The sequence below is a fragment of the Paroedura picta genome, chromosome 5 (assembly GCF_049243985.1).
Source record: "Paroedura picta isolate Pp20150507F chromosome 5, Ppicta_v3.0, whole genome shotgun sequence".
Lineage (NCBI taxonomy): Eukaryota > Metazoa > Chordata > Lepidosauria > Squamata > Gekkonidae > Paroedura > Paroedura picta.
This window is the reverse complement of record NC_135373.1, coordinates 8,945,742-8,969,703: the sequence shown is the minus strand read 5'-3', so window position 1 is coordinate 8,969,703 and position 23,962 is coordinate 8,945,742. Positions and strand designations below refer to the sequence as shown.

Genomic DNA, 23,962 nt, shown 5'->3' with positions numbered 1-23,962 from the left:
AGAAGCAACGGGACATCCTGAAAGTACAAAAATAGAGACGTATATTTTCAAAGGCTGACAGCAGAATCCACTCAATACAGCAGGCTCAGCACAGCAGGAGAGAGCTCCATTTTATGAGGAGAAAGGGGTTCAATAGCTCACCTCTGTTCAGCGGAGACTGTCCGGGGAGTTACCAGCATTAACGTATTCCCTTGGCTTAAGTCCCAAAGGGTTGTTGGCTCCAGGCTGTGCACACATGGGATAATGCACTTTCAATGTGCTTTGGCAGATGGATTTTCCTGTGCGGAACAGGAAAATCTACTTCTAAAGTGCATTGAAAGTGCATTATCTGTTGTGTGCAGAATAGGCCCTGGCGTGGTGGGGTCTGTAGCTTGAGGAGGGCAGGGTCCGGGCAGAGGAGGGACTTCAGTGGGGTAGAACGCCATAGAAAGCCGCCTTCTAAAGCAGCCATTTTTCTCTGGAAGTTGATCTCCGTCACCTGGACATCAGTGGTAATCCCAGGAGATCTCCAGCTACCACCTAAAGATCAAGGGTATTTTCTCTAGCAGGGAGACCTAAGGAGGCAGAACTAAATGTTTCCACTCTGTTTCGGATTCCAGGGTTCTCTCTCTACAGTAATACATGGTAACCCTAGGACCATAGGTCTTTCCAGACAAAAATGAGCAGAGGTGGGTGGTCATTGCCTTCCACTGCATAGCAACCCTGGCCTTCCTTGGTGGCCTCCCATCTAAGCACTAGCCATGGCCAACCCTGATTAGCTTCTAAGCTCTGAGAAGAATGGCCAGACAGGGCTGCTCTTGCTTCCTAATGGACCCCTAAGAGAACAGGAAGTAAAGCTCATGTTCCCTGCAGCGAGGAGTCCCAGGGGATTGCACCAATCACACCTGCCTGGGAATTCTGGAATTTAACCTTTACCATGTGGGTAGCCACAGGGGGATAGCTGAGTGAGTCTGAGGAAGTAGAATAACATTAGAGTCGTGTAGCACCTTAAAGAACAACATTTTCCAGGGTTTAAGCGGACATGAATCAAAGCTCTCTTGGTCAGGTGTGAGCCTTGACCCAGGAGAGTTTGACCATTTGGCAACTGTGCAAGGTTGCTTGTAAAGGTGTCTTAACTACATACCACCACATTCCTCTCTGGTCCCCCAGCAGTTACTTTAGCTACTAATGTTTCTAGTTCTGTAAGTGCTTGTTCAAGAGAAATGTTGGGAGATCTCAGATCAGAGGTTGGAGTAGACCTGGTCGGTCCCTGAGACGGGCTGCCAGTTGCTCAGGTTCCCCAAGTTCCCCAGAGGGCCCAACGATGGCACGTTCTCATAATCTTCGTCTTTGCTTTCCATATTCTCATAGTCTTCATCGCATGCATCCTAAGTGAGGAACGAGACGGGGGAACAAGAGACGTCGGGGAAATGAGAAAGACACGCTAAGAAAATTCTGTAAAAGAATCAATGAATAGAATCATAGAATCATAGAATCATAGAGTTGGAAGGGGCCATACAGGCCATCTAGTCCAACCCCCTGCTCAATGCAGGATCAGCCCTAAGCATCCTGAAGCATCCAAGAAAAGTGTGTATCCAACCTTTGCTTGAAGACTGCCAGTGAGGGGGAGCTCACCACCTCCTTAGGCAGCCTATTCCACTGCTGAACTACTCTGACTGTGAAATTTTTTTTCCTGATATCTAGCCTATATCGTTGTACTTGAAGTTTAAACCCATTATTGCGTGTCCTCTCCTCTGCAGCCAGCAGAAACAGCATCCTGCCCTCCTCCAAGTGACAACCTTTCAAATACTGAAAGAGCTATCATGTCCCTTCTCAACCTCCTTTTCTCCAGGCTGAACATTCCCAAGTCCCTCAACCTATCTTCATAGGGCTTGGTCCCTTGGCCCCAGAATAGAATGCATCCAAAGCTTCCTTCTACCCAATCAGATCCTGGGTCCTTCTGACAAAATGGCTGCCAAAGGAGGTGGAGCCAGTGACAAAATGTGTTGTCCCATCTTACCTTCGGCCACACAGTGGAAATCCTTGCCCTGTGGTACAATTTGCTGCCGAAGCCACATTTTAAAAAAATTAAATTAAATCTCCAATAGCCAATCAGATTTCTTTCTGGGCCAAAACCCCCCTTGGCCCTGCTCACTTCCTAAAAATGCTTGGCAGGCACCAGAAAAGGTTCAGCTGGCATTGTGGCACCCACCAGCACCATGTTGGGCATCTGCTTTAGCTTTGAGCAGCAGTACTTCTACAGAGCCTCCAAATGCTCTTTCTGATGTTTCTGTCCCCTGAGCTTCTCACATTAAGTGTTTGGTCTATCACAGACCTGTTCAAGTGTACATTTCCATGGCCATCCACACTCATGGCCACCTGCATATCCTCAGACTGTGAATCCCAAAAGGTACTTCCTTTTCTTGATGCTTAGTCTATTGCCCATCAACTTCTCCGCATGCCCCCAAATTCTAGAATCAAATGATGCTATAGCAGCTAAGAAACTGCAAAAGGCACCAGACCTGACGGGCTTTCTTCGATGTATTATAAAAAGGTATCACATGTGATTATGCCCCTATTACTTCGGATTATAAATGAAGTGATAGATGACCCAGAAAAAAAAATTCCAGATTCCTGGCACCAAGCATCCTTTTCTCTGTAGCCAATGCAAACAGCATCCTGCCCTCCTCCAAGTGACAACCTTTCAAATACTTAAAGAGGGCTATCATGTCCCCTCTCAACCTCCTTTTCTCTAGGCTGAACATTCCCAAGTCCCTCAACCTATCTTCATAGGGCTTGGTCCCTTGGCCCCAGATCATCCTCATCGCTCTCCTCTGTACCCTTTCAATTTTATCGACGTCCTTCTTGAAGTGAGGCCTCCAGAACTAAATAATATAATATTTGCTTTGTTTTAAACGCTATGGACTTTGCACGCAACCACTGAAGGCAAACAGCATTCTTCTTCCTAGATGTTCTAGATCAGGGGTGGGCAAACTGTGGCCTTGCAGATGTCCATGGACTACAATTCCCATGAGCCCCTGCCAGCAAATGGGGGCAAACTCTGGAAGGCCAGAGTTTGCCCACCCCTGCTCTAGACTGTGGAGAAACGTTTTTTAGCTTGATTAACCAAATTCTAGTGTCATGGAAGCAGGAGAAGACATTCTCCTTGTCCTTTTTTCTCAACCCCATATATATATTCCATCCCCTTTGAGAGAGAGTAAGAAGCCAGCCAGAAATCATCTAGTGAGCTTCACAGTAGAGATTTAACCCAGGGCTCCCCCAGTCAAGGTCCTGGGCGCTAACCATTACACTGAACTGCTCAAGGGCTGCCTACATTGTAAGGAACGGGGCTCCCTCCTTTCTTGGACTTGCTGTACATGTTGAACTGCTCCTCTTTCTCGGGATTGGGTGGCTTTTCTTCTTCAGGGGCCATCTTTTGCTCCCCGTCTCCGTCATTGGCATACAATGCTGGGTCTTCTTCGTCCTCCTCCTGCTCTTTGTCCTTCTCTTTCCTTCACACAAACAGAACAAGAAGAGTAATGAGGTGTTTGGTCATTCACCAAGTAATCCAAAACAACACCAGGGCCCATTCTGCACACATTGGATAATGCACTTTTGCAGCTGGATTTTCCTGTGCAGAATATGATAATCCACTTCTAAACTGCATTGAATATGCTTTATGCTACATGTGCAGAATGGGCCCAGAACTCACATAGGCCTGCTCCAGAGCCTAGTAACAAGGGCTTTCACAAAACCCTGGCTGAGAAAGCCTGGCCTATGTGAACCAGCTGTGTAGGTAAAACACAAACCAAACAGCAGACCGTGGGGACTAGGCCTGAAGTGGACTGACTCAACAGAGACTTTCTCACCTGTTTTTTATCACTTTGAAGAGCAGAACCCCCAGCAGGGTGAAGAGGAGGAGGCCCCCAGCGGCACCCCCACAGGCCATGAAGAGCAGAATAGAATGCCCTACAAAAGAGAGAGGGAGAGTCAAAGTCTCCGTTTTCAGAGATTCTGTCCTACCACCCTCTGGCCTTACCTGCTTGATAGGTGGGCAGGGTGACCCGGCTGGGCCCATGCAGGTTGGTGACCAAGCAGGACACATTGGCCAGGCTGGGCGCAGGGCCCCTCAGTACCCCGACAACGGTGTGCCCCAGGGAAGCGGAGACCGCCTGCAGCTCGGAGCTGTTGTAGTCCTCAGGGACAGTTTGGTTTGGCAGGTGCCACTCAATCCCTGGGACTGGGTTTCCTTCCGCCAAGCAGTAGCATGTGACCGTCTCCCCAGTCCTGGATATGGTGCAGTTCCCTTCCGGCAGGATAACAGGTTTGTCTGCAAAGAGGGCATTTGCTGGCATGATCCCAGTCCAAAGACAATTGCCCCTGCCCCAAACCCACCTTGGTGCACATTAACACATTTCCTGGTACCCATCGAGTATGCCAGGAAAGTGGGTGTGGCCAGATGTGGCATATGCTTCTCAAGGATTTTGATTGGGTACTGGGGGATAGTCACTGTGTGACTGAGCGTAACCCGTCACAGCCATTTTGTGGCTGGCTTCACCTCCTGTGGCCACCATACAATGTCAGAATACCCCCAAATACCAGCAGCCTGAAAAACAATGGGGATTCTTTGGGGGTTTTTTAATCATCTTTAAAAGATCAGAGAAGCTTAGCCTCCCCCCCCAAAGATTCTGGATTACTCATGATCCTATCCATGCGGGCTCCAATATACATGGCCTTAACTTCCAAGAGTCAATCATGATTCGACGTGCCAGCCCACCGAGGGGCTTGGGGCAGGTCTCCCTTCTTCACTGGCTAATGTAAGCCACTCAAACTATGGATGCCATCCTCCAGGTGGGACCTGGAGATCCCCTGGAATTATAGCTCATCTCCAGGTGACAACGATCAGCTCCCCTGGGGGAAATGGCAGCTTTGGAAGGTGGACTCCATAGCTTGCTCTGCTTGATTTATTTATTGATTGATTTTTCCATGACTACCTCTCCTCATGAGCCGACTTGGAGCGGTTAACAATAATGATTAAAACAACAATAGAATAGAATAACACCTGAGTTTAAAGCAACAAAATACAATGAAAATACCTCTCTCAATTCCTTTACTGCAGGGGTAGTCAACCTGTGGTCCTCCAGATGTCCATGGACTACAACTCCCATGAGCCCCTGCCAGCATTTGCTGGCAGTGACTCATGGGAATTGTAGTCCATGAACATATGGAGGACCACAGGTCGACTACCCCTGCTTTACTGCATCTGTGATTGAAGAAACTGCCTGGGAAAGATCCCATTTCTTCCAGGGGAGGCCGTCACAGGAGGGGGCCAATGTGCATGATGGGGCTCTATACTGGCCCCAACCAACTGCCTGGCGGAAGAACTCCATCATGCAGGCCAGCTCTCAAAGGGCCTGCAGCTCTTCCAAGAGTTAGAGTAGCTCTTCCTGCAGCTTTTCCACCAGGTGGCAGCCAGGATCAAATATGTCCTGGCCCTGGTTGAGGCCAAATGTCCCTCTCGAGGGCCAGGGATCACCAGCCTGTTCAAATGGGCAAGCACAATGCCCTTTGGGGGGTAAAGTCAGTCAGGTGGTCCCTCAGGCTCATGGGGCCCAGGCACTGAATGGCCCTAAAGGTTAAAACCAGAACCTTGAATCTGATCCGGAATTCAACCGAAAGCCGATGCAGCTACTTGGAGGCAGGCCTCACGTGGGCTCTCCACTGAGGCCCCTTCCCACCCCATATCTCCTGACTCTACCCCACAAAGGTCTCCAGGTCTTTCCCCACCCTACTCAACACTATGTTTAAAAAGTTGACACCCCCCCTATCGAAATATTTACATGTTGTCCTAAATCTAGTCATAATGAATAAGGAGGTATGATCACCGTCTTACATTGCACATAGAGGAAGGCAGGGGGTGAGTCTTCCCCCATCCCGACGTCATTCTCAGCAACACAGTAATATGGCCCAGAGTCCCTCTTGATGTCTGTCAGCTTCACCTCTGGCCCAGTGCCTGCTCCCCGCAGCGGTGCCTGGCGTGGCCCAAAGAACCAGCGGTAACTGAGGGCAGGGGGGTTGCTGTGGCTGCTGCATCGCAGGGTGACATTGTCTCCCTCCTTCAGGGTCGAGTTCCCCACCACGGAGACGACTGCATCCTTTGGGGAATCTGGAAGAGACAATATGGTTGGGGTCCACCACATGGGCTGTCCTTGCACCCCCCCCCCCCCGGTTGGAGAAGTCCTAGACCACACCTGTCCTACTTCCAGTCTGGTGTAGTGGTTAGGAGTGCGGACCTCTAAGCTGGCATGCCGGGTTCGATTCTGCACTCCCCCATAAGCAACCAGCTGGGTAACCTTGGGCTCACCACAGCACTGATAAAGCTGTTCTGACTGAGCAGGGATATCAGGGCTCTCTCAGTCTCACCTCCCTCACAGGGTGTCTGTTGTGGGGAGAGGAAAGGGAAGGAGAATGTAAGCCACTCGGAGACTCCTTTGGGTAGAGAAAAGCGGCATATAAGAACCAACTCTTCTTCTTCTTCTTCTTCTTCTTCTTCTTCTTCTTCTTCCCCACTTGTGCTTTGAATTGCTGAGCAGGGCAAAATCTTGACTGTTCTCCACCACCGATCATAAGCCCTGATAACCCAGGCAGGCCCCATCCCAGCAGATCTCTGAAGCTAAGCAGGGACCACCCTTGCCAGGAATTGGATGGGAGACCTCCATGGATTGGGATGCAGTTCCTCCAAGGAACGCTAGGAGATGTGAGGTGGGAGCAGGCAATGGCAAACCAGCTCCAAATGTCCCTTGCCTGGTGGCCAGACAATCCTTGGGTCTCCCGGCTATACTACACACACCAGGCAACAAATACATAAACATCTGTCAAGAGCCTCCAGCGCCAGGAGTAGCGAGACTGTAAAGCTCCAGCACCAGGAGTCCCAAGAGTGCAAACTGTCTTCACTATCAAGCTTCAGCTCTAAGAGTCAGTGAGCTTCTACAAACCTCCAGGTGGTTTAAGAACAAAGGAAAGGCTCTGGACATCTCATCCCTTAGCATGCAAGACGAAAGGACGATACTAAAGCTAATATAAGAGAGACTAGAAGATCAGGATACACAGATTCTGGGCTCCTCTAACAACAGTGTATGTTCTCCCCACTTCTGGGATATACCCTTATCTTACAAATCCATGCCCATGTATCTCCAAATTTTGGAGACACACCAGTTAAGAAGAGCATTTCTAGTAGCTCGCTTAAACATCTTTCCCTCAAATGTCACCCGAGGTAGATTTTTGAAGATCCCTCCTCAGGAGAGATACTGTTGACATGGATGTAGTGTCCCTGACACGTTGTACCATATACTCCTGGTGTGTCCTAAGTTTGAAGTATTTTGTCGCCCGTTAGCTAATTATCTGAAGAAATTGAAATTCAGAGAAGAAGAAGAAGAAGAAGAAGAAGAAGAAGAAGAAGAGTTGGTTCTTATATGCTGCTTTTCTCTACCCGAAGGAGGCTCAAAGCGGCTTACATTCGCCTTCCCTTTCCTCTCCCCACAACAGACACCCTGTGAGGGAGGTGAGGCTGAGAGAGCCCTGATATCACTGCTCGGTCAGAACAGCTTTATCAGTGCTGTGGCGAGCTCATGGTCACCCAGCTGGTTGCATGTGGGGGAGTGCAGAATTGAACCCGGCATGCCAGATTAGAAGTCCGCACTCCTAACCACTACACCAAACTGGAGGATGGGGCAAGCTGGTGCGGAGTGCACCTGTTCAGCTCTGCTCCCGTTGTCAGCAGCCAGGAGGCCAGAGAGCAGTGTGGCTGGGGTGGTGCAGGGCAGATGGTGCTTGGATGGCCATGCACAGCTTCCTGCTTACCTGGTGCTGGCTCTTCATCCTCCTGGTAAGTGCCACGGAGTGGCGCAGAGGAGGAGGAGGATGGGGAAGGGAAGAGCTTCTGATTGGCTCTCAGTGGGGGAAATCTCTCACCCTACTGGGAGAATGCTCTTCCGGTAAGGACCAATCAGAGGCACATGTCATTGGAAGGATGGTAAGGATTTTATGCATGAAGAGTTATTTATTTATTTTTACAATTATGTCCCATCCTTTCCTAGAGGCTTAGGGCAGCTTATCAAAATTTTAAAATATGCAACCATTCTTAAATAACTTTAAAAACTCTTAACATTCATAATTAAAATCAATCCCATTTATTCAGCCTTCAGGTTGCCTCCTTTTTATAGGAGCTCAGGGGGCTGCAGAACTGAGGAGGGCAATATTAATTCTTAGAAAAATGGTTTGGAGTGGGCTTTCAAAGCAGGGAGGCCAGCATTTCAGTGTTATTTCTAGGCCTCAACCCTACAGCAAACCACATCACGTCATTTTAAATTCCATGACGATCCAAGGTAGAACAAGTTCATTTTCTGAATGCATTAAGAGGAAAGCCTTAAATTCTGTCTTGCTGTTATGTTCATTATATCTTGTATTTTAATGGGGGTTTTATTGGGGTTTTAGCTAAGGACAATTGTAACCCGCCACAAGCCAGTCTTGGGAGTGGTGGGAAATAAATTTAATAATACTAATACTAATACTAATACTAATACTAATACTAATACTAATACTAATAATAATAATAATAATAATAATAATAATAATAGGAGGAGGAGGAGGGGTAGCAAATAATGGATTTTAAGTTTCTAACAAACACCCTTCCCTTTCTCTCCCCTCTACACGTTGATGTAGGTGGAGCTGAGAGAGCTCTCAGAGAACTGTACTGTGAGAACAGCCCTATGAGAACTGTGACTGGCCCAGGATAAACCATCTGGCTGCATGCAGAGGAGAAATAGGGAATCACATCCGTTTCTCCAGCTTAGTGTCCGCTGCTCTTAACCACTCTACCATGCCAGAACTCCTTCTCCCAACCCCATACTTCTTGTGAGCTGTAATTCATGGGTTCTGGCATCTCCCTCCATCCTAGTTAGTTAGACTAGATTAGACCTCTATCACTTCACTAGTCTTTCTAGACTAGAGAGATCCTATAATAAAAGAAAGATCATAGGGTCTCACCCATTTGCACACACACACACAGGCCAGATAGCTTCTGCTGCCTTGTGAGCCTTTGTGGGTTCTGCTAACGTGCTAACATTCCCAGACCCACCTCCCTCCACAACGTACTCACACTTAACCTGCAGGGTGATCCCGTTGCGAGACTGTTGTTGGGTGGGGAAGGTGGCCATGCACTGGAGATGCTTGCCGTTGTCCTTGTGGGTGGGGACGTAGCTGAGCTGCGACTCGGTCCGCCAGACGCCCCCCGCCAGGCGCTCTTGGATCGTCACCGCCTTCCCTCCCACGAGGTTCCAGGTGATGGCAGGGGGGGACAAGGGACAGGTGTGCAGAGCTGAGCACGTCAGTGAGGTGTGATCCCCTTCGGTCAATAACCCCGGGTCGCTCATCTCGAGCTGGTTGGGAACATCTGGAAACAAGAAACGGGGCGGTAAGCTACGAGGAGTGGCTATGCAGGAGACGCGTGAAGACGAAAGCATCCCTGTTGGATTTCAGCCTGCCAGGCGGGGGAGTCTCACTGGCGCAGCATATGCTTTGCATGCAATTAAGGGGTCAGCCTTTCATGCAGGATCTCTTTTGCCTGGTTCTGAACAGCCACTGGCATCTTAAGAGAAGACCCACAGAAGGGTACCTCTCACCTGTTACCTCCACCTGGACCGTGACGTCATAGAACCGGTGGCTGACGGAGTCTGGATTGATCCAGACGTAGTAGACGTCCCTGTGGCGCACATCTCGGAGGAGGAGGGTGCAGTTGCCCATCTCTAGGTCTCCCACCACCTCCGACCGCCCTTTATACTCTGGAAGGACGTTGTGGGTGCTCTTGCTGTTGAAGATTTCAGGGTAACCCCGTGTCCGGTACTGGTACCAAGCCACGCTGAATTTGCCTCCCCAGGAAGCGCGGGGACCCGGGTAGGTGAAAGAGCACGGAATCACCACGCAGGAGCCTTTCAGAGCTTGGATGGAGCTGGGCAGGGTGGAACTCCAGGCCACAGAGAGAGGGCTGTAAAACAGAACTGGGGAAGGGGACCTGTGTTTTAAACAGGAGCTAAATTGCAAGGCCTAGTGTTGTTATAGGGTTGGGAATCCCCCCTTTCCAAAAAAAAACCCCAAACCTGCACACACTTTTAGAGATACATGCATTGATTTTTTTTGTTTTGTTTTTGCTGTCTTTCCCCTCTCTTTTTGAAAAAGGAATTTCTCTTTGTAGAGAAAGTGAAATGTGGCAGAACCCCCCCCCTCCTCCTGTCCCTCCTCTCTTTGAACTTCTCTTTGATAAAAATGGAACTAATTAGCAGATGACTCAAGATTCCTAAAGGGGGAGACGGATTGTTGCATTGCAGGAAGAATCAAGATCAGCCGCTCTCAACTGTTTTACCGTTGAGAAACTCCTGAAACATACTTCAGGGTTCAAGAAATCCCAGAAGTGGCGTGATCTTGCAGAATCTGATTGGGAAGCACAGCTGTGTCCATGGCCACCTGGGGCCCCTCCCCTTTCCACCCCCTCCAGGCCCATCACTGGCCATTTTTGGGATGGATGGGAGGGTCGACAAGACCATATATGGTCATATCACTCGATAAATGTTTAGCAAATTTTAAAAATAGATTTAAAAATCAATTAACTCCCGTGCATTCAGGAAACCCTTTCAGGGCTATCAAGAAACCCCAGGATTTCACAAAACACTAGTTGAGAAAGCCTGATCTAGATAAAGAAGAAATAAAGGAATTTTTCTTAGCAAGCCTGGGTGGGCTTACTAGTCTCCTAGTGGGATTGAGTTGGTCCCAAACCTGTGAGCAGCTAGGAACATACTTAGGAGAAATCCTGATGGGATGTTGTTTCTGGAGAGTTGCATGTTGCAAAATCCCTCTTGGATTTCAGCCCTGAGAGAGGGCCAGGGCCAGGGCATGGGTCTTTCCTTCTTTGCTTCTGCCTCTCAGCTCAGTCATGCACCACCTAGGAAAACTGGTTGGATGAAGAAGAAAAGCCTAAATATGTTGATGATTGTGTGTGTCCCTAGCAGTTTCCATCTTTGCATCTTACTCTTCCTGGAATATGGCCGGGCACCATCCTGTGTCCTCAATGGCCATTGCCGCAGCAGCAATTAGGAGGGGAAGTAATTCTCACCAGCTGTCTTCTTCAAGCCGAACTGCTGCTGGAAGCATAAGGAGGGCAGGGCAGTTGGGTCAGCTGGTACTTTGAAATAATGAATGAGCCCTCCAGACTCAGAGCCATCCTGTGGCTCAGCAAGAGACCTTGGTCGTTTCCACACAAGGAATTTGCCCCTGGACAGCCTCTGGTTGCCTGCGAGTTTTAGTGCTGCTTCCACGGCAACCCAAAGCTGTGAAGGGATTGGCACAAGTTTTGGTCAGATTTGCCTCATGATGAGGGAAATTGCCCAAACTGGATTTTATTATTATTTTTATTTTTATTATTATTATTATTATTATTATTATTATTATTATTATTATTTAGATTTATCTCCCACCACTCCCCGTAGGCTCGTGGCGGGTCACAACAGTCCTATCCCCATTAAAATACCCATTAAAAGACTTTAAAACAATCCCAACATAGCGGAAGTTCTTATTATTCCCACCCCTGCTATCAGAGCAGCAGGGAGGGTGGGGAGGAGATCTAACTTACTAGGTCCGGGGGGGAAGGGAATGTTGGGACTCATTCGCTGACCCCCGGCCTCAACCAAAAACCATTTGCCACTCCTTATTGTGCTTCACATTGGGGAGCAACTTAGGGCAGGCCCATGTGGAGGGAGAAACACGTGACAGTCTTGCTAGCGTTGTCTCATCCTTGCACTCCATTTCCTGCTCACAGGAATTCTTTTTTAATGCCGCAGTCTGCATTGCAGCAGGACCGCAAAGCAGCATTCCCCAAGTTAAAATAAAAGGTTCTATTTATTGTCTTCATTGTTTTGCGATCGGGCAACCAAGGCACATCCCTGTTTGTGTTTTCTGGCATTTGGGTTTTAACAGTTAAAGTGTGATGCAGCAGCCCTCTCCCAATCAGCTAGGCATCAGTGTTCCTCATTTTTAAGCCTTACTGTTCACACAAATTCACTCATAGGGGTCCAGTTACCATGGCCAGGCTCTCACACATCTACCTGTACATAAATAGAGACCAAAACACCAAGAATCCCCAAAAGGGGAAGGGGGGATGCTTTATTGTTGTGGCGTTTCTCCAGAGCAATGCTGAAGAATTAATTTTTAATGAAATTCTCATGTGTTGTGGCTTTACCACATAGCAATATAGAAGAGCCGTTTAAAAAAAAATTGGGGGGCTTGGGAGGGAAGGAAGTTTGAGTCCCATAAACAGCCACTGTGCTGGGATTGCTGGTTTACGGTGATTAACAACTCGTGGAATGGAGGGAGAAGTTTGCTTTGTTCTCCCTTGTTGTCTCATTTGGAGGCAAAATGCCATAACCTGGTGGTGGGAAAACATTGGAGGGGTCTTCCATCAGGAAGCTTGCACACGTGTGGCTTCCGACGTTGTGTTTGCAAGCAGGAGGTTTGCAACCCTATCGCTCATCCACCGTAACCTGCCACCTCTCTGAGCCTTCACAGAATCAGCTTCTCTGTCAGACGGCTATCTAGCCGCTGTTTAAAAATTTCCAAAGATGGAGAACCTACCACCTCCCGAGGAAGCCAGTTCAACTGAGAAACCGTTCTGTCAGGAACTTCTTTTGAATCAATTTCATCCCATTGGTTCTGGTCTGTCCCTCTGGGGCAAGAGAGAACAACTGTGCTCCTCTTCACGGCAGCCTTTTAAATACCTGAAGATTGTTATCACATCCCCTCTCAATCATCTCCTCTCCAGGCTAAACAGACCAAGCTCCCCCAACCTTTCCCCATATGTCTTCGTCTCCAAACCCCTCACCATCTTTGTTGCCCTCCTCTGGATACTTTCCAGTTTGTCTACATCCCTCTTCAACTGGGGTGGCCAAAACTGAACACAGGACTCCAAGTGAGGCCGCAGAGTAAAGCAGTAGCATCACCTCCCGTGACCTGGACACGATACTCCACTTGATACAGCCCAAAATCCCATTTGCCCTTTTAGGCACTGATGGTACCCTCATACCCCGTCCACACCAATTATCTGGCCCCTCTGTGGTCCCAGAACAGCTTGCCACCGTGATCCACACAATGTCATCTCTAGACTGGATTACCGCAACTCGCTCTTTGCAGGCCTTCCCTTATCCCTGCTCTGGAAGCTACAATTGGAACAACATGCATCTGCTTGCATCTTCACCCAAACCCCATTTAGGGCCCACATCACCCTCATCCTCCAGGAGCTGCATTGGCTACCAATCGAACACCAGATTAGGTTTAAGGTGCTAGCACACACCTTCAAGGCCACAACTTCAGACGCCTGCCCATGACTCTCCCAGCGTTACTGTTAATTGTAATTATATTATAATTGTGGTTTTGTAATCTTTTGATGTTTTATTGAAAGTTGTTTTCATGTTATAGTCTGCATAATGTTTCATGTAAGTTATAATGTTCGGTGTAAACCACCCAGAGCTGCAAAGAAATGGGCGGTATAGAAATCTTAATTAATTAATTAATTGATTAATATGTGGTCAGGGTCCTGTGTACCTCAAAGACCATCTGTTTGTCTGTTCTCCCCTGTAGAGCAATGCATTCTACCCAATCCAACCATCTGGCCCCAAAGAAGTCGTCTTAGCACTGTGGTTCTCAACCTGGGGGTCAGGACCCCTTTGGAGGTCGAACGACCCTTTCCCAGGGATTGCGGCAGGGCAAGCAGCTTGGCGGGGGCAGCACCATCCACACAACAGGCTTGCGGGGTAGATCGAGATAGAGCGTTCATCTGTCTGGAGCAGTGGAAAAGAGCAAGGTCAGCAAGTTGGGACAAGAGGCAGAACTGCCCAAAATCAAAATGGAAATTGCATTCAGTGTAGATGGCAGGGACTGAATCGACCTAGGATTGGAGTAAAAGCTCCATGCAGATTCAGCCCAGAAGAGGATGGCTGCTTTGGAAGGTGGACTCCAGGTCATTGGAACACAATCAGAACGGGTTCCCGGGTTACTCAATTTCTTGTTTTCCCTGTCTTCTTCAGTGATTATGGGACTACAAGATACAAGTACATAAAGTTCATTTCCAAGGTCCTTAACATATAACCCAGTACATAAACCAGCATTTCCCATCTCAATGTACCTTCCAATACTTTCAAGTTTTTAATCTGCCAACAATACAGCCAACAAAGGACTATTATAACAGCTCTATAAACAGCTTCTCCTAGTTTAAGGCATTCCAATTTGATATGGATCTCCCTCGATAAAGCTACGATGCAGCGAAATGCGTTGGGATTTATTTAGGATTCTGGATTGTAAAGAATCAACTGAAGCTTGAAAACTCCCCGTAAGTCTGTTTATTATACTGTAATATTTGATGTACCACATTGGAATCCCAGAGCCCCATTGCTTGCTTCCTGTCTGTTCCTTCACCGGTTCCTACCCCTCCTATTTCATTCTTTCACCTGCAGACTGGCAACCCTAGACTCACAGCCTCTCCCTGGAAAGCAGAAAGATGAGAGAGTAGCCTTGTGTATATGCAGAGTGGATTGCCTTCAGCTAGTATTGCCAACCTCCAGGCAGGGCCTGGAGATCTCCTGGAATTGCAACCAATCTCCCGGCAACAGAATCCCATTCCCCTGGAGGAAATGGCTGAATTGGAGGGTGGGCCCTGCTGAGACCACTCCCTTCCCCAAACCACTCCACTCTCAAATCTACAGCTGTTTCCCCACCGGACTTGGCAGCCTGATTTTCAGCAGTGGGTAGGTCCCCTCATCCCCTAAGGCAATTGATGCCATAGAAGGACACAAGGGGGAAGGGCCAACCAACCCAAGGTCACCCAATGAGAATCCTGGCTTTGGCCAGGGAGAATCCTGGCTTTGGCCAGTTCTAGGCTGCAAAGAAGGTGGGGCTTTTGTCTCTCTGGCGTCCATTAATACCCTTGGCGTCCATTGACACACAGAAGCGCGTGAACAAGCGAGGCGTTGCTCGGCCCTGCCCCCCAGGTGCTGGCAGGCATCCAGATCCAGGCTGGTGCAAGCAACGGGTCCCTGGGCTGAGCCTCCGAGCCCCGGACACTGGCCGGTCACCTCTGACAGGGCTCTCACACTCCTCGCAGCCTCCAAACCTTTTTGGGGGGATCTGTAACGCCCGCCAAAACTGAGGATGCAAGCAAGGGCAGCTTCCGTCCCCCCCACCCCCATCCTAATCTGCAAATGACACGCCCGCCTCTCTCAGCTGAGCTGCCTCCTCGCAGTGAGCCACGGGCCGTGCCAGCGTGAAGTGTGCATAATGTTCCAGCCATGTACAGAGCGGTAACCTCGGGGCAATTCAGGCTGCTGTCCGCACCGATTGACGCTGCTGCCTCTTACCCCCCTCCCTAGCGCCCCTGGGACAAGTAGTGCTTAATTTCCAAATGAGAAATGATGAGCTCCATTTCCCCTGATCCGAAAACCCTGCCCGAGCCTCTGCATTCCTCATGTTCCTCCTGCCCCCCGATAGTTGCTCACATGTCTGTGACAGCACGGATAGTGCCTGCGGGCTGCAATTAGACAGGGGGGCACACGGATGCATAGGGTGTAGCTCGCCCCTCCTCTGCTTAATCCTTGCAGCAACAACCTGGCAAGGTAGGAGACAGCAGGCCAGGGCCAGGCTTACCCAGATAGCTTCCCTGGCTGAGCAGGGAGGTGAAGCCTGCTGCCCCAGACGGCAGCCTGACAGAGCCTGCTTGCTGTAGGGGTTAGGAGGGCAGACTTCTAATCTGGTGAGCCGGGTTTGACTGTCCACTCCACCTCCTCATGCAGCCAGCTGGGTGACCCTGGGCTCGCCACGGCACTGATCAAGCTGTTCTGACCGAGCAGTAAAATCAGGGCTCTCTCAGCCTCACCTCCCTCATAGGGTGTCTGTTGTGGGGAGAGGAAAGGGAAGGTGACTGTAAGCCGCTTTGAGACTCCTTCGGGTAGAGAAAAGCGGCATATAAGAACCAACTCTTCTTCTTCCTCTTTTTCTTCTGAATCATGTTCGGATCCCTACTGGTGCCATGGAAGCTGACTGAGTGACCTTGGGCCAGGCATACACTCTCAGTCTACCTACCTCACAGGGTGGTTGTGCAGATAAAACCAAGGAGAGGAAAATGATGCAAACTGCTTTGGTTCCTTACTGGGGTAAAAGGTGGGATGATGATGATGATGATGATGATAGTAGCAGCAGCAGCTGTTTGATTTATACCCTGCTTTTCACTACCTCAAAGAACCCAGAATCAGCATACAAACACTTTCCCCTTCTTCTCTTCACAAGAACAGAAGAAGAGTTGGTTTTCATATCCCGCTTTTCTCAAAGTCTCAAAGCAGCTCCCAATCGCCTTCCCTTCCTCTCCCCACAACAGACACCCTGTGAGGTAGACGGGGATGAGACAGCTCTGTGGGAACTGCTCTGTGAGAACAGCACCATCAGGGCTGTGATGAGCCCAAGGTCACCCAGCTGGCTGCATGTGGAGGAGCAGGGAATCAAACCTGGCTCACCAGATTAGAAGCCACCGCTCTTAACCATTACTGGCTCTCTCCATGCAGGCTCTCCACACGACGGACACCCTTGGAGACAGTTGGGTCTGAGGAAACCCCTGGGAGAACTGCTCTGCAAGAACAGCTCTAAGAGAACTGTGCCTAGCCCAAGGTCACCCAGCGGGCTGTGTGTGGAGGAATGGGGAAACAAACCCAGTTCTCCAGATCAGAGGTCACCACTCTTAGCCACTGCATCACGCTGGCTCTCAAAGAGATAAAATAAGTAAATACATAATAAGTAAATAAAAAAAAATAGGCCCCATGTGGACAACATGGAAGGTTGCCAAATGACCCCTGAGGTCAGTTATGTATTGATTTATTCAGTTATTTATCTATTTATTTATTCGCAGCAGCTAGGGAGGCTGAAATTGAGATAAGTTTTGATGACATATTGATAGACTGTCTCTGACTGAAGTTCTCATAGCTGTGAAAGGCACAGGAGCCTGGGCCAGTTAAAAGGTTGGCATCCCTACCACCAAGGGCAAAAAAAAGAAAGAAAGAAAGAAAAAAGAAAAATCAGCTCTAATTTCATTAGGAAACTGGTTGACAATCCTTGTGGTACAGCATCCCCCCCCCTTTATAGGAAAGGTAGACATGTGGATTGGAAGAAGTTTTCAGAGCCATACTTAAGTTAAATATTGCCCCTGTTTTTCAACACAGATTCCATTACCCTTTATGTCTCCATCCGATATAATCACAAATCATTGTTGTTCTAAGCCTGAAACGACCAGCTGACCCTACATTCTTCCCAGATCATCTTTTACCAGACTGACAGGAGCCGAAGTTCACAACAGTAAGGATTGAAAATTTTCTCGCTCTTCCTTTTCTCTCCCCACAAGCTCTCCCCCCCCCTCAACCAATTTACAAGTGAATTCCTTCTTTCCTCGAGTGAGAGGCTCCCAGCTAATTATACCCACTAACCAAACAAACAAAGTGCTCAAGAGAAGACAGACTTCAAAGTTTTGTTGGAGAGAGTTCAGTGGGGAAAGCTGACTTGATACGGAGATCGACAAACTGATAATTTGGAATCGTTCGTGCTCCTGCGAGACCTCACAAAACTTTCTGTTTATAGTTTGTGACTGCCTAGAACAGGGGTAGTCAAATTGCGGCCCTCCAGATGTCCATGGACTACAATTCCCAGGAGCCCCTGCCAGCGAACGCTGGCAGGGGCTCCTGGGAATTGTAGTCCATGGACATCTGGAGGGCCACAGTTTGACTACCCCTGGCCTAGAACTATGGAAAAATTAACTAAGGCACAGCTTTTCCATTTGTTATGCGAAGGAAACTCAAAGATACTGAAAGCAGTCAATAAGGTGGAAAAGGAAATCCGTGGGATTAAGGGGGAGCTTTTGGACGGAGCCGACGGTCTGGAGAGAGCAGCTGATGACACAGCTCTGCCAATAATAATTCAAATGAGAATTCAATGTTTGGAAGTTAATCAACAGGAGGGGGAGAGAGCTAGGGACGTAAAAATCCAAAGCACCTTGGAAGAACTTGGGGAAACAGATTTAAGGAAGGAAAGCACCGAAAACCTGAAAGTCTATTTAGAGCAGGAAGTGATTTGGATCAGCAAAATAAAAAGAGTCTATTCAAAGGCGACAGCACGCAGGAAGCTATCAGGAGATATCTCTGTGCGACCAGAGGAAGAGATCGAGATTGATAAAGTATACAGAGCCTACTCAAAGGCGACTGCAAGCAAGAATCAAGTAAGAGACTTCTTTGGCCCTGACAGAAGAACAATCAGAAATACTTTACTATGGAAAAAAACACAATTTCATTTTCTGCGACCACCTGAAGGATGAGTTGAACAGTGGAGTATTCCCCTGGTTTCCTGTGGGGAAGACAGCAGCAGTAACTTTTAGGACAGGACCAATATATGAAGGGAACTGACTTAATATCATCTAAGACAATAATAGAATATATTCTTATAATAGATTATACTCTCATGTGTATTAACAACTATTCTGCTAAGAAAGGTGGTAATAACTTCTAGATCAGGATCAATATGTGATGGGAACTGAATATGTATGCCAATATGTATGCTAAAAGAGGATGACAAACTATACTTCATATGTATTAACAAGACGGCAGCAGTTACTCTTAGGTCAGGGAAGGGGACTGACCTTATATCACTTAAGATAATAACAGAATATATTCTTATAACAGATCATATTCTCATATGTATTAACAATCAGTTTGCTAAGAAAAATGGTAAAAACTTCTAGATTAGGAATAATATGTGATGGGAATTGAATATGTATGTTAAAAGAGGATGGCAAACCATATCAGCTGGTCGCTTTTTTTCTCTCTTTATTTTTCTGTAAATGCTTCATATAATAATAAATAATAAAATTATAAAAAAACAAAAACAAATCATTGTTGTTTTTCATTTTCTTGGCCAGCACTGGGTTTCTAACGACTGGGTGGTAGGCTGAAATTCAACAGGTGCTGAATGTCTAGTTTCACTGAGATAATTTCTACCTGTCATGCAACCCTACTGACAGTCACCCCCTAACTTCAGCCAACCAGCTGAAGTTCAGTGCTGTCTCTAAAATACTGGGGTTGAAGGGACAGTTTTATAAAAGTCTAATTAGCAGGTGTGTAGGCAGTTCTAAAGGGCCTCTTGTGGCGCAGAGTTGTAAGGCAGCAGACATGCAGCCTCTGTCCATGAGGCTGGGAGTTCGATCCCAGCAGCTGGCTCAAGGTTGACTTAGCCTTCCATCCTTCCAAGGTTGGTAAAATGAGTACCCAGCTTGCTGGGGGGGGGGGGTAAAACGGTAATGACTGGGGAAGGCACTGGCAAACCACCCCGTATTGAGTCTGCCATGAAAACGCTAGAGGGCGTCACCCCAAGGGTCAGACATGACTCGGTGTTTGCACAGGGGATCCCTTTACCTTTACCTTTAGGCAGTTCTAACACACTGCTTTCCAAAACTCTATTCAAAGTGGTGAAATCCAGCAGCTGGATCTGAGATTCTTCAGAAATGCTTAATAGTTTGAGTCCAGGGGTAACTTTAAGACCCACAAAGTTTTATTCAAAGTTTTATGGACACAGACACTACTTCAGATGTTTAGATTTTGTATGGACTAATATTGAAAAGTTTCCTTTAGCCATAAAATGTTGAACTTAAGTCACCCATTTCCTGCTCTGAAGCACACCAAATATTCCAAGGAGTTAAAAAGAACGTAGAACATTAAAGCCACCTTCCAAATGCAGAATGCAGAAATGTACATAATGCAGTATTAGGGGTGACTTTAAAATTATCTTCCTTACAGTTTTGACCTGAGAATCCCTGTTTTGTTTGTTCTCCTTGGTAAGAAGCACACCTGTCTTTCTTTCTTTCTTTCTTTCTTTCTTTCTTTCTTTCTTTCTTTCTTTCTTTCTTTCTTTCTTTCTTTCTTTCTTTCTTTCTTTCTTTCTTTCTTTCTTTCTTTCTTTCTTTCTTTCTTCCTTCCTTCCTTCCTTCCTTCCTTCCTTCCTTCCTTCCTTCCTTCTTTGCTTGCTTTCTCCCTCCCTCCCTCCCTCTTTCTCTCTCTCTCTGTCTCTCTCCCCATCCCTCCCTCCCTCCTTTTCCCCTGCTATGGAATGTTCCCCATAAAATGTCCTTTTCTTCAAAGCTATTTCTGAGTTAATCAGCATCATACCCTTTTTATCATAAGTATAAATACCCCATAAGCTGCATACAAATGTATCTCCTGCATATACGATGCCAGGAAACCTACAGGGCCTACAGGAAGAGCAGCCCCCTAGAGCCAGCTTGTGGAGAGTGGCGGGATATAAATCGAAACATAAATAGAACTGAAACTGCTGTCAAAACAAATGCAAACCTTGAATAACCCCAAAAAAAGACACAAAGGAAGGAATACTCTTGCCGCGTGACACACCCCCATAGCTTTCGTTTCTGGGATCTGACATTCTAACTCGTGCTAACGTGAAAGGGGAGCTAGAGGAACAGGAGGGGCTAAGAAATCCCCACTTCATACTCCTCCTTGTACCAGGTTGTAAACCCCCTTTGTTGTAAACCCCTCAGCCAGCTGCAACTTGACGGCAAATAAATACATAAATTTGGAAAGCTGCCCTTTCAGGCTCTGGCTATTGAATCCTGAAAGTGTGGGCCCCTGTTTGGGACAGCCAGTTGCTGCTTGCAATGAGTGGATTGATGCCAATCCCTGGGTAGATTGATGCCAATAAAGGTTTTCTGAATGTGACTCTCTGAGCCCTGGATGGCGAGGCTTAGCAAGACGGGAAGTCAGAGATGAAGAGCTGTTCGCTGGACAGCTGCCGTTCTGCTCCGTTCCCTTCCGCCCATCCCGGCCACACCCCTCGGTCCATCCCTACAAAATTCCATCTCTCCATTCTTCTGGGCTGCCTCTCCCCAGCTCTTTCCATCCCTGCCCACCCACCGTGACCCTCCACTCCTCTCTTCACTCAGCCAGGGAGGCAAGGCCACCACCCACCCCTTGCCTCACCCTTGTTCCTCCCTGCAATTTGGGATTCTCTCGGCACACGTAACCCGCTTGGTTTTCTGTTTCTTGTTTTCCACATTTGAGAGCCAGTGTGGCCTATGAGTAGCAGTGGGGGGTCTAGCAAGCCCCCTGGGAGACCCGGGCTTGAATCCCTGCTTGAACACATGAAGTTGCCTTATACTGAATCAGACCACGGATCTAGCATGGTTATTATTGCCCTGCTCTGACTGGCAGCGGCTCCTCTAGGCCTCAAGAAGTGGGCTTTCACTTCATTTAGCATCTGATCCTTTTTATCTGGAGATGCCGAGGATTGAACCCAGGACCTTCAGCACGCCAGGCCGATACTCTGCCACCGAGCCACAGCTCCTCCCAGGCCTCCCACTCTGGGTGAGCCCAGGTGAGTCACAAACCCTCAGCCAGGCCTACCTCACAGGACTCTTGTGAGGAAACAGTGAGAGGTAGAACTGTGATTAAAACCACGTGGAGTCCCACCTGGGGAAGGAAGTGGGATAAAAATGCCTAAATGCACACGGGGAGCAGGCCATGCGCACCGCCACTGGGCCGTCAGTCCTGAAAGCAGGAGGACAAAGCTTCACACGTTTACACGCAACAGGCTTCTAGAACTTTCCGACACCCGCCCAAAGCTTGGATCTGCGACGTCACAGCGTATGGAGCAAACGGTCAGGCGATCTAGTTCTAGGATTCCAATTCCCACAGGGGCCACTTGGATTGACAGGGAGCCCACAACCATTCCCCGTTGTTCTCTTGGAAACTGCAGTTCAGCACTACACAGGCTCCGAACTAGGGATGCCAACCTCCGGGGGGGGGGGGGCTGGGGATCCCTTGGAATTACAGCTCATCTCCAGAGTCCGGACTGCAGAGATCAGGTACCCTGGGGAAAACGGCTGCTTTAGAAGATGGACTCTAAGGCCTTGTACCCCACTGAGGTCTTGACCTCCCCCAGGCTCCACACCCAAATCTCCAGGTGTTTTACAACCTGGATCTGGCAACCCTCCTCTGAACACACACGTTTCTTTGGGCCATTGTGACCAATAGCTGATGAGGAACTTCTCATCCCCAGATTCATAGAATCATAGAACCATAGAGTTGGAAGGGGCCATGCAGGCCATCTAGTCCAACCCCCTGCTCAACGCAGGATCAGCCCTAAGCATCCTAAAGCATCCAAGAAAAGTGTGCATCCAAACTTTATTCCTCGGGAGGTGGTAGGTTCTCCGTCTTTGGAAAATTTAAAAAAGAGGCTGGATAGCCATCTGACAGAGAGGCTGATTCTGTGAAGGCTTAAGGGGTGGCAGGTGACAGTGGACGAGCAGTAGGGATGTGAGTATCCTGCATAGTGCAGGGGGTTGGACTAGATGACCCAGGAGGTCCCTTCCAACTCTCTGATTCTATGATTCCAAGATTCGAAGATATGCTTCATTCCCCCCTGCACAAACACACACCCCATGCCCCCTAAGCAAACGGCCTCTGCTACATTAGCGGCAGTAAGTTCCATAAGTCAACACTGCGTGGGGCGAAGAAGGACATTTGTCTCTCTTGCCTGCGAAAGTCTCCAGCCGCATGCAGCCGGCTGGAGGCATGCACGGAATCCGCAGCATCTACTGCATGCTGAACGGTCGGTCGCAGGACCCTGTCTTTCATTTGCGATTTCGGTTTGACCTTGCAGGCTTGACTCTCCCGCCCTGGCTTTACTGGGATGTGGGGAGAGGCGGGGGGTGGGGGAGGGTGGAAATCAAATAATTCCAGGCAAAGAATGTCGAATGTGGCAGTCATTCTCTTGCCTTTCCAGAGCAGGATATTCAGAGATTTCAAGCATGGGAGGCAAGGGCTAGGGATGCTGCTTGCAATCCCAAAATTGTCCCGGAGTTATGACCCCAAGGGCTGGTAGAGGACAGTGAGCTCTTAGTGGATTCTCTTGAGCTGTGACGGTATCTGTGGGGATGAACTGGAATCTCTGGTTGGACATAGGGACCTTTCTGATCCTACATGGATCCCAGGGGAAGGGGGGGGGAGAAAGTCTAGCTGCGGTAGGAGAGAAACAGCCAGGGAGAGCAGCGTCCCTTCTTTTTGGGGGGGGGGGAGAACCAAAACTGGATTCTCTTGGGTTCAGCCGGGGAGATCCTCTCACGCTGGGCTGGAAGCGCTCAACCCCCTTGGAAGGAGCCGTGCAGCGGCAATCTCAGATTCTGCCTCCAGCCGCAGCATGGGAGGGGAGGGGGAGGGAGGGCTAGGCACCAGCAGGGCGCCCGGGTCTGCTGCTCTCGCCAGCTGTGCAATGCGGGATTGACCATCCCGGTCAACACCCAGCGCATCACCCACCCCCACCCACCCCCCTCCGTCCTTAGCGCCAGCTGTTCTCCATCCGCCCCAGCGCTGACCCTTCCCGCACACACACATGCATGTAGGTCTCCCCAGGGGTCTCACCTGTCAGAGACGGGGGAGGGGTCCCCAGCTGCTCCCCCCAGCACCTGCAAGCCGGCCAGCTGCCTCCTCACGCTCTATTTCTTCCCGCCTGTCAGTCTCTTTGCCATCGCGTCCCTCCCTCCCTCCCTCCCTCCCTGCCTGCCTTTCTCTCTTTCCCCTCCCTCCCCCTCGTGTCCTCTCCCCCCTTGCTGCCAACTATAAATAATCACTTCTCTCTCCCTCCCTCTCTCTCTCTGGCCTGGGGGCTGCGTGAAGTTTCTCTGTGCCGCTTTAGCATCCAGACTCCGCCCGCCAGTGGCCTTTGCTACCCAGCCCGCTGGAGATGGGCTGATGGGGCCCAAACAGCTGCATGCTCCCTGGAGACCCCTCCAGCGATTGGAAAGCCAGCAGGGGGAGGACAGCTCCCATCGTCCCTGTCCTCAGGACCAGAATCC

General features: G+C 48.9%; 1 protein-coding gene across 1 annotated transcript; it reads right to left on the bottom strand.

Moving 5' to 3' along the window:
- Window positions 1–6: 6 nt before the first annotated feature.
- LOC143837008 (B-cell receptor CD22-like) lies at window positions 7–23,645 on the bottom strand. The gene is made up of 9 exons (XM_077336402.1): window positions 23,529–23,645; window positions 10,829–10,981; window positions 9,660–10,034; window positions 9,137–9,430; window positions 5,873–6,145; window positions 4,019–4,309; window positions 3,849–3,948; window positions 3,314–3,491; window positions 7–1,367 (listed from the first exon to the last, which is right to left on the bottom strand). The coding sequence occupies exons 2-9, from the start codon at window positions 10,923–10,925 to the stop codon at window positions 1,221–1,223; spliced, it is 1,755 nt and encodes a 584-aa protein (XP_077192517.1). The 5' UTR covers window positions 10,926–10,981; window positions 23,529–23,645; the 3' UTR covers window positions 7–1,220.
- Between the last annotated feature and the right edge of the window lie 317 nt (window positions 23,646–23,962).